Genomic DNA, 10,827 nt, shown 5'->3' on the forward strand with positions numbered 1-10,827 from the left:
GTTTTGTGGGATTTTTAAAAACCAGAATGACAATTCAAGAGCTTCTTAAAAAAAATTACAGTGATTTCATAGAATTCCTGACTTCAGGAAAGATGGGACACACCAGGCTACTCGCAGCCCATCTCCAGTGCCTGGAGAAAGCCAACCAGAGAGAAACCAAGAATGTATTAAAAAAGAGAGAAAATATCTTAAGGGCTTGGGACATTAACAATTCATTGAAATCCCAATGACTGTGATTTTATAGAGCAGGTAAGGAATGGAAGGTGCTAATGTATGATCACCCTATTTGGCAAATTCTTTTAGCAGCAGTTTAACAATTATTGCCAATTTACTGTGGTGTTGTATTCAGCATTTCTCAGAGCTCATCATATTAACAGATTTGCTTTCCCCCTCCCCACCCCACCCTCCACATTTCTAAACCAACCTGGATTGTGCAAGTTTTTTTTCCCTTAATACATTAAGCCCCTTCCCACCCCCCGCCCCGTCAGTCACAACCAATTGCAACACCCACCCCAATAAGCATCGCCAGCCCAGAACCGGTGCGGAGCTACAAGCCGGCGTTTTGGTTGCAAGGCCTGATGGTGTGACTGCCACCAGGTTACAAGAAGCCTTTGCAGAATAACGTTGAATGGAACTACATCCAACTTCAAAATGTAGTTTAATCACTTTGATTAGTATGCAGCTCAAAATGACAACTCGTTGGTGTACACACACTGAAAATTGAACGGAGTGGTCATGTATTTTACCCATCAATATATATCTTCTCAACACAAATCTATTCTGGTAAATCTCATCTGCGATAAAACTTCACAGGGCAAATGAATTAAATTCAGACCTCCTCTGTGTTATTTTTGTTTAATGCAAGAATAGGAGATCTTCAGCAGAGTCACTCAAGTGAAGGCATCAGCTAACTTATAGTCACACTCAGGGCTGTGTTAGCCCGAGGCCTTTGGGCAAGCATTAAAAGAATCTCTGATTGTACCACTAGCATCTTGTGTTCAATGCACAATAAAACAGTGTTACACTGCACACGGTGTCACTATAAACCACACGCCACACTTTGAGGACAGCACCGTCAGAACAGCAGCAGGATTGTGTTACTACGAGTGTCTAGATGCTTGCAGTATCCCAATTCAATGCACACTTCCATCTTCTGGGAAGAAACTAGTCTACTTTTAAAAGGCACTGTTAAATTGCATTTTTTCCCCCCTTCAATTTACAATTAGGCAGTTTAACAACATTTGGTTGCATGGTAGTGTTTTATATTTACACATTTAATGCAGTTTTAAAAAATAAAAATCACATCCACAAGGAGACGAATGGAAGGGATTATTGAACACTGTGCAATGTGAAACACTTTTCTGGTGGATTTTTGGTCACCCCAAGTATTGAACTTTTACAACCATGTTTGAGGTTAGGTCCAGCGCAGAACGTAAATAAGGTTGGACTCCGCACAGACCTCTGCTGAAAAGCCCGAGAAACTTCCAACCCAATTGCTAGGGGGGGGGGGGTGGAGAAACACTTTGCATTCTCTTCCCTTCCATTGTATTTGTGGGACCGGGCAATACTGAGCCATGTGTGGGGAATCTGCAGTGCCATCCGCAACGGTCTTGCGACTCGGCATCCCGTTCTAGGTCAGATTGAGAAGGTGGTCGCTTGGTCAGCCTGGGCCTCCTTTAAGCCTGAATGCCGAGAGAGAGAGAGTCAAGATCTTTTGCACAATACCACGGCCCGAGATTCGACAATTTAACCGGTTTGATGCAGTCCCGTTGAGGTGACGAGGAACAGGCCCATTGTCCTTAACTGGTCATGTGCTAAAAAAAGATACACTGCAATTTGAGCCCCCCGTTCCCCCGCCCCCAGGTTAAGGTTTCTGATTTCGGGATTTAGTGGGGAAGGGAGCTGCAGCAAATGGGTCAGCCCCGTGCACTTGCGAAGTCCTTGGGTGCAGAGAGGCAGGGCTGTCGGCTCCTTGTGTGGCCTGCGTTTTATCTGGAGCCACCGTGGGAGGCTGATTCTGCCACTCCTCTTTGTAGTGACGGGAGTATTTGGACAGTGCCTGAGGGCGGAAGGGCTGGGGGCTCACCGACGCCAGCAACGCTTCCTGAGCTCGCAGAGTGCCGGGGGGATGCATTTGGTGGTTTTGGAAGTCACTGGACGCCGCTTCCTTGGACTCTTGCTGGCTGGTGGTTCTGAAAGTGGCGGCAGGATGAGGGACTCCCCCAGATGGGTCTCGAAAACCAGGGAACCTACTTTGGCCCATCTGATGGGTGTCTGGGGCAATGCCTCCAAACTGGGACTGCTCAGGTATTTCTTCTTTTGAGGCTAGTGGGCACGAAACAGTCTCTTCCAAAGTTGCCAGCGTTTTCTTTTTGGAAAACGGCGCCCGTGTGAAGACATCAACTTCCTCGGCTTGATTTCTAGCAGCATTGATTTTCGCTTTAAAAGGAGCCTTGGTGAAAACGTCAGCGGCACCCTGCGCCGTTTCAGCACCCCTCGCGTTCCTGAACGGGGCGGCGGCGAACACGTCCGCCTGGTTGGCGGTTCCTTCACTTGTTTCCGCGTGGGCCTTGGCCGGCGCTCCCAGCAGGGCTGCTCCGCCTGAACGGGCAAGCTTGGGCGGCCCTCCCGCCCCCTCGCCCAAGGGGCCCGCCGAGTTCTGGGCTTTGCCGACATCTTCGTCCTCTTCGGAATCCATCAGGAGAGGCCGGTGGCCGCTGCTGTCCAGCAGGTCGCTGCCGCTGTCGTCGACGACGCACTCTTCGTCGCTGCTGTGCGCAGAGCTGCCGCTGGAAGGACGGGCTCGGCCAGGCCAGTGCAGGCTCGAGGCGTCGGGCCCCCGCGATTCGCCGATCTCGGGGCAAACAGGGGCATTGCCGGCAGATGTCGGGAGCTGCTCCACGGGACAACCAGCTGCGTCCGTTGGGAAACCTGGAACAGAACAAGAGCTGGTTAAATCCTCTCGTAACAGCAGTGCCGCCACACATCCCTCAACACAGTAGGATCGATATATAGGCCGTGAATAAATCCCACTGCTTCCCAAAGACTTTGGAGCCTGGCTGCTGCAAACTGGCTGCTGCCACACTACCAACACACAAGAACCAAGGAGCCCGCGCCCTCCCTTTCACAATCCAGTGAAATCCCAGTCACAAGCAGCTGGTCGGGAGATACAGAAACCATTGTTTATAATCACAGCAGTAACTGTAGTTCAACTGGAGAAGGTGAGGAGATTGCCTGTGCTGGAGTTTGTTCATGGTGCACCAGGATACACGTAGTTCAAATGACAGGATATGAAAAAGTCATGTCCTTCAGATTGTGGAAGCTCTGGGCTGCCATGACTCGAGGAAGTTCACTGGAAACTTTCTAAACTTCTGCACCCAAACTTTAATTCTGTGTCTATAATACACTCCCATATTTAGAGAGAGAGACACTCCCGTATTGAGAGGGGAGAGGGGAGAAAAGAGGGAGGAGAGAGAGAGATATGGACGCACACAGAGACAGCGACCGAGACAGAGAGGCTGGACTGTGTTTGAAGGAAGCAACACATCGTGCGGTTCTGAAGATGTGGCAATACACTGCAGCTGTACTTTGGCAGCTCAGTTACTTGTCGTTGTCCTTATCCCCGCTACATCACCATCTGCTCTGAACTACCCTCCCACCCCCCCACAAAAAAACCCCTCCCCTTCAAACTTCATCTCCTTAATCAGTTGTGCCCTTTTCCACTCCTGCTCTGCACCCACCGTTTCTTCCCTTTGTCTCACAACACTGAGCAATATATTGGTGCACGAGCAGCGTTATATAAATATAATAAAGTTGTTAACAGGACGCCACCTCCACCACGCGATGCGTTCGTGCCTTGAAACACTTGCCAGCCTGTGCTTCGTCTGTGCTTTCTTAAGTATGCAGTACCATATCAAAGGGGAAGGACTCCTGAAGCTTTTGATAGAGGCTCGTGGGGATTACTGTGCTGTACGAAAACTCAGCTTCAGTTACTGAGAAGCACAGCCTGGGTCTGATCAGAAACAGGGACTTCAGCATTTCAAGGGCCAAGTACACAGCATGTACAGTACCAATAAAAAGTTAATCAGCAACCTCACCTAGTTGGGGAACGTCTGTAAAATCCAAGAGGTACAGGACTAATTAGATGCAACGGTCTCTGGCGCTCCTGGGTTGATTAAAAAGTGATCAGCGACCACTCTGCAAACCAATACTCTTGCATGGATTCTAGGGTCATTGAATGACCAGGAAAATCCCAGCAGGGGAATACCAGAGCCAATGAAAGACAAGGGAAACTTCAATCGGGATCTGAGGCCCATTGAACAATGAGGGAGACTCCCAGCAGGGATCCTAGACCCATTGAATGACCTGGGAGATCCCAGTTTCCTATGTGGTTCTTGCCCCCACATGGCAAGACTCCAGAACAGTTTTCTGTACTTAAGAGTTGCAAGACTGCAATTATTTGAAACAAGAAAGTTTAAATATATTGTATATTAAATAATTCTACCGAATAATTGTGGCCTTTCAACTCTTTTCTCTTGGGGAAAAAAAAGGCTGAGGGGTGACCTAATAGAGGTCTATAAAATGATGAAAGGTTTGATAGAGTGGATACAGAGAGAATGTTTCCACTTGTGGGGAAGAGCATAACTAGAGGCCATCAATATAAGATGGTCACCAAGAAATCCAATAGGGAATTCAGAAGAAACTTCTTTACCCAGAGAGTGGTGAGAATGTGGAACTCGCTATCACGGGGAGTGGTTGAGGCGAATAGTATAGATGCATTTAAGGGGAAGTTAGATAAGCGCATGAGGGAGAAGGGAATAGAGGGTTATGCTGATAGATTTAGATGAGGAAAGACGGGAGGAGGCTCGAGTGGAGCATAAACGCCGGCATGGACTGGTTGGGCCGAATGGCCTGTTTCTGTGCCGTACATCCTATGTAATGTAATCTTAATGTATAGTTCTATGCAAGGCCCTCACTGCCTGCAGATACTGTAGACTGGAACTAGACTTAATGAATTCAATGAAAACTTTAAGAATTTTTGTTGTGTAAAGTTTAAATTAACTGGAGTCTAATATTCACTGCCGGCACATTTAAATGAAATCGCAAACTTGACATGAATCAACTGAGCGGTCTGCGGGTGGCGCTGTCCAGAGAGAGTATAAATACTCGGGCACGGGCCCAGCTTGCGCAGGACATTAACAGGAACTAGTGAAGGACACAACTAGACCTCCATGTTGTAAAACAGTTGATTAAAGCTTTGTTTAATACTTAGACTAAGTGCCTAGTAGTTTTCTTACATCAAAACTTATACAGTCAACTGGATCGGCTGGTTGCTGTTTTATGGAACATGCTTTCCAAAGGACAACCAAAAATCCTCAAATCCCTCGTGATAAAAATAGGATCTGCCTTATTCAGTCATAATAAACCAGTGGCCCTGCTGGTCAGACACGTGCATATAAATCATGCATTTAGCATGGAAAGTTAGAGACGATCTTTGCAGCCAAGCGCTGTCCGAGAAATCGTGAACCTGCCCTTGGGGGTCGGGGGGGGGAATTTTCGGCCCATTAATTTAAATCAGGTGGAAATTCCGGTATTGTGAGCCAGAATTTACCAGCCACAGCTCCCTGTAAATATGGCTCTGCATCCCTAGAAACAGGTTAACGGTTTCCAACTTTAGTTTAGTTGAAATACTTGGGACAAAATGGACCAGATGTCATTTTTTCACCGAGTGACACCTTTTACAGCAGCTGCTAAGGTAACTGAGTGGTATTGGTTGAAAGCTGCATAAGAACATAAGAAATAGGAGCAGGAGTCGGCCATTCGGCCTCTCGAGCCTGCTCCGCCATTCAATACGATCATGGCTGATTTGATCTTGGCCTCAACTCCACTTTCCCGCTCTCTCCCCTTACCCCTCGACTCCCCTGTAGCTCAAATGTCTGTCAATCTCCGCCTTGAATATATTCAATGACTCCGCCTCCACAGCTCTTTGTGGTAGAGAATTCCAAAGATTCACGACCCTCAGAAGAAATTCCTCCTCATCTCCGTCTTAAATGGGCGACCCCTTATTCTGAAACCATGCCCCTAGTTCTAGATTCCCCCACGAGGGGAAACATTCTCTCAGCATCTACCCTGTCAAGCCCCCTCAGAATCTTATATGTTTCAATAAGATCAGCTCTCATTCTTCTAAACTCCAATGAGTATAGGCCCAACCTGCTCAACCTTTCCTCATAAGACAACCTCTTCATCCCAGGAATCAACCTCGTGAACCTTCTCTGAACTGCCTCCAATGCAAGTCTATCCCTCCTTAAATAAGGGGACTAAAGCTGTACGCAGTACTCCAGGTGTGGTCTCGCCAACGTCCTGTAAAGTTGTAGCAAGACTTCCCTACTTTTATACTCCATCCCCCTTGCAATAAAGGCCAACATTCCATTTGCCTTCCTACTAACTTTGTGTTTCATGTACGAGGACCCCCAGATCCCTCTGTACCACACCATTCTGTAGCCTCTCTCCATTTAAATAATATTTTGCTTTTCTATTCTTCCTACCAAAGTGGATAACCTCACATTTTCCCACATTATACTCCATCTGCCAAATTTTTGCCCACTTAACCTATCTATATCCCTTTGCAGACTCTGTGTCCTCCTCACAACTTGCTTTCCCACTTATCTTTGTATCGTCAGCAAATTTGGACACAGTACACTCGGTCCCTTCATCCAAGTCATTAATATAGATTATAAATAGTTGAGGCCCCAGCACTGATCCCTGCGGCACCCCACTAGTTACAGTTTGCCAACCAGAAAATGACCCATTTATCCCGCATCTCTGTTTTCTGTTAGTTAGCCAATCCTCGATCCATGCTAATATATTACCCCCAACACCATGAGCTCTTATCTTGTGCAGTAACCTTTTGTGGCCCTTATCGAATGCCTTTTGGAAATCCAAATACACTATATCTACTGGTTCCCCTTTATCCACCCTGCTCGTTACATCCTCAAAGAACTCTAGTAAATTTGTCAAATACGATTTCCCTTTCATAATAAAACCATGTCGACTCTGCTTGATTGTATGATTTTCTAAATGTCCGACTACTACTTCCTTAATAATGGATTGCAGCATTTTCCCAATGACAGATTTTAGGCTAACTGGCCTATAGTTTCCCGATTTCTGTCTCCCTCCTTTCCTGAATAGGGGCGTTACATTTGCGGTTTTCCAATCCACTGGGACCTTTCCAGAGTCTAGGGAATTTTGGAAGATTACAACCAATGCATCCACTGTCTCTGCAGCCACTTCTTTTAAGACCCTAGGATGCATGCCATCAGGTCTAGGGACTTGTCAGTCTTTAGTCCCATTAGTTTGCCTAATACTTTTTCTCTAGTGATTGTTTTAAGTTCCTCCCTCTCTTTGCCCCTTGACTTTCCACTATTATTGGGATGCTTTTAGTGTCTTCTAACGTGAAGATAGATACAAAATATTTGTTCAAAGTCTCTGCCATTTCCTTGTTTCCCATTATTAATTCCCCAGTCTCATCCTCTAAGGGACCACCGTTTACTTTAGCTACTCTCTTCCTTTTTATATACGTGTAGAAGCTCTTACTGTGTTTTTATATTCCTTGCTGGTTTACTCTCAATCTATTTTCTCCCTCTATTATTTTTTGTGTCATCCTTTGCAAGTTTCTAAAAATTTCCCAATCTTCTGCCAACCACTAATCTTCGCAATATTGTATGCCATTTCTTTCAATTTGATACCCTTTCTGCAACTGAACAGCAACAATTCAACACTCGCTGGATTACAGTGGAGTTATGAATGACCCAGCAGATTTTACAGGGCTGACGTCTTGTAAGAGGTAGCAAATGGCAATCCTCGAAAAAAATCTGTGCCTCCTCTACACGCCCCCAAATATTTCCTACATTACTACACTTCAGAAAGTACTTCATTGGCTGTAAAAGCGCTTTGGGACATCCGGAGGTGGTGAAAGGCGCTATATAAATGCAAGTCTTTCTTTTTAATCTGAAAAGTGGTTTCACTACATGGGGAACAACGAATGACGGGAGTGAGCAAAAGCTGTAGGGCATGAGTTATGGATGGTAAGAGGTCATTCTGGAGAAACTGTCCCCAGGAGGCAGTGCAGTCAAGTGAAGGTGAAAGGGAAAGCGAATGCAGGAATTCTGAAACAGAAATGCTGGAAATACACAGCAAGTCCATCATCTGGGGGGGAGGGGGTGGGGAGAGAAAGCGGGCCAAGGTTTCTGGTGAGGACTCTGGAGAAAGTTCTGATGGAGGGTCGACACTTCAAGTGGCAACCCATTTTTTGTTCTGTCGAATGCTGGCGAGGACCTGCTGTGTGTTTCCAGCACTTGCTGCTTTTTTCGCATCTAGTTCATTCAGACATGTGGCAAAAACAGGAAGGCAGATTATTATCTGAACGGCAATAGATTGGGAGAAGGGGGAAGTGCAACGAGACCTGGGAGTCCTTGTGCACCAGTCACTGAAGGTAAGCATGCAGGTGCAGCAGGCGGTTAAGAAGGCAAATGGTATGTTGGCCTTCGTAGCGAGAGGGTTTGAGTACAGGAACAAGGATGTCTTGCTGCAGTTGTACAGGGCCTTGGTGAGACCACACCTTGAGTATTGTGTGCAGTTTTGGTCGCCTTATCTGAGGAAGGATGTTCTTGCCATGGAGGGAGTGCAGCGAAGATTCACCAGACTGATACCTGGGATGGCAGGAATGACGTGTGAGGAGAGATTGAGTTGATTGGGCTTATACTCGCTGGAGTTTAGAAGAATGAGAGGGGATCTCATTGAAACTTATAAAATTCTAACAGGACTAGACAGACTAGATGCAGGAAGGATGTTCCTGGTGGCGGGGGAGTCCAGAACCAGGGGTCACAGTCTAAGGATAAGGGGTAAGCCATTTAGGACAGAGATGGAGGAATTTCTTCACCCAGAGAGTGGTGAACCTGTGGAATTCTCTACCACAGAAGGCAGTTGAGGCTAATTCATTAAATATATTCAAGAAGGAGTTGGATATATTTCTTAAGGCTAAAGGGATCTAGGGATATGGGGAGAAGGCAGGGACAGGGTACTGAATTTGGATGATCAACCATGATCTCATTGAATGGCGGAGCAGGCTCGAGGGGCCGAATGGCCTACTCCTGCTCCTATCTTCTATGTTTCTATGAAAACAATAATTCGAATTTAGATTTTCCACGAAATGACGACGGCGTGGCTAATTTCACCGATCTCCCATTAAAAAAAAACCCCACCCCTCATCAGTCCTGCACCTCTTAAACTTTACAAACATTTTATAACCAAACGTACGAACCACGTCAACAGAAAATCCGTTGGGACATAATTTTATTCCTTACGTATTTTTAATTCTGGAAATACACGAGTGTCTTTGCGAGAGTACGCAAATGGAAGTGGTTTCAACGTCACACAGATTGACGGCCGGTTCATAAAGCAGAGTCATGCCCAGCGTGCAACGAGTGCCGAACCGTTCAAAGACATTAAAAAGGTGGTTTTTTGGACAATATAAACGAGTCCATCACTCCTTGAAGTTTTATCCTGCTCATGAATAATACATTTCAGAAAATATACACAACATTTTAAATCCAAAAAGTAATATTACTGGTACTGTGCATTCTCAAGTGTAAAACCCTTCAGCTTGCAGGATTTTAAATTGAGATTCAAGATTGCCGACTTAATCCAAGTATTGAACTTCAAAAAAAAAAACTCTCCAAATGCTGACGCAAGGCATCAACGGCAACAGATGATAAATAGCAAGGGATCTGACTAAAAGCTCATCATAAATGCCACAAAAATAACAGGTTTTACATGATTCTGAACCGTCAATCTACAGTATTGCAAGTGGGATCAATATTTAAACATTTGCCAGGTTCCAGAAACACACTTTAAAAAGATCTTACCTGAGCAGAAGTACCATTATGCTTTAAAATGCCATTTCTGCCAGTGTCCGGTTGCATTTGCAGAAAAGCTCAGGGGAGAGTTTAGTACAGTTTAGAAACAGGTTATTTCGTTCCATTTCTCCCCTTCCCTCCCCACCACATGATGCTGTTTTCACTGGCAATTGCCCTTTCTCAATCTTATTTGTGCCCAGAACTCAATCATGGGTTTAAAAACAGCAAGCTTTAAAAATACATTTTTTTTTTAATAAATGAAAAATGTATTAATTTACAATTTTTCCATTTAGTAATCTCCGCAGGATTCCAGGCAACTTGTACACTCCTCTTTTCCCTCCTCCTCCGACCACACCTCTCACCCCTAGTACAGTCAGCATCAACCAACCCCAGTCAACATCAGTAAGATCCAAGATAAAGCCGCCTCATTTGTGCCCCAGTGCTGTTTAACCCCACCTTCAGGAGGGTACCACCAGCTGTACCAGTGTGACATTTCCACCTACCCCCATGCCAGCCTCTCTGAGCAAGATTGCCAATCACTGGGAGGTTTGCGCTGCGGACCCACAGCCGTTAGGAACCAGGCCGAGGTGCCCAATTCATTCCTTTTGTGACACTTATTGCAAGCAGATAAGAGGAACGTTCAGCCCATCTATCTGGGCCGGATTCAAAGCCAGGTCTCAGAGACCTGTCCACAGGTCCACCCAGCCCTTTCTCTGCTCCAGGGTGCATTGACATTGAAACAGCAGCCTCTGTACTCTACTGGGGGAGCCTCGCTCTGCTTTGTGCCGGAGCCGGATCAGGGCCTGACCCCGGATTTACAGTACTGGTGCAAAGTGAAAACACTTGGTGTTGACAGTATCACTGTGGTGCAAACGCACCCTTCAACTCTGGGCCAACAAGTACCCGCTTTACC

General features: G+C 46.0%; 1 protein-coding gene across 10 annotated transcripts in view; it reads right to left on the minus strand.

Annotated features, from left to right (window-relative positions):
* Window positions 1–641: 641 nt before the first annotated feature.
* The window catches only part of aak1b (AP2 associated kinase 1b), a 146,770-nt gene continuing 136,584 nt past the window's right edge, over window positions 642–10,827 (minus strand). For all 10 annotated transcript variants that reach the window (XM_085970972.1, XM_085970969.1, XM_085970967.1 and 7 more), the window contains one exon: window positions 642–2,931. In XM_085970972.1, the coding sequence (XP_085827098.1) occupies window positions 1,865–2,931 (1,067 nt within the window). In that variant the 3' untranslated portion in view covers window positions 642–1,864. The remainder of the gene's footprint in view (window positions 2,932–10,827) is intronic.

Source organism: Somniosus microcephalus, chromosome 30 (genome assembly GCF_052327205.1).
Source record: "Somniosus microcephalus isolate GS21.2 chromosome 30, FLI_Smic_1.0, whole genome shotgun sequence".
NCBI lineage: Eukaryota > Metazoa > Chordata > Chondrichthyes > Squaliformes > Somniosidae > Somniosus > Somniosus microcephalus.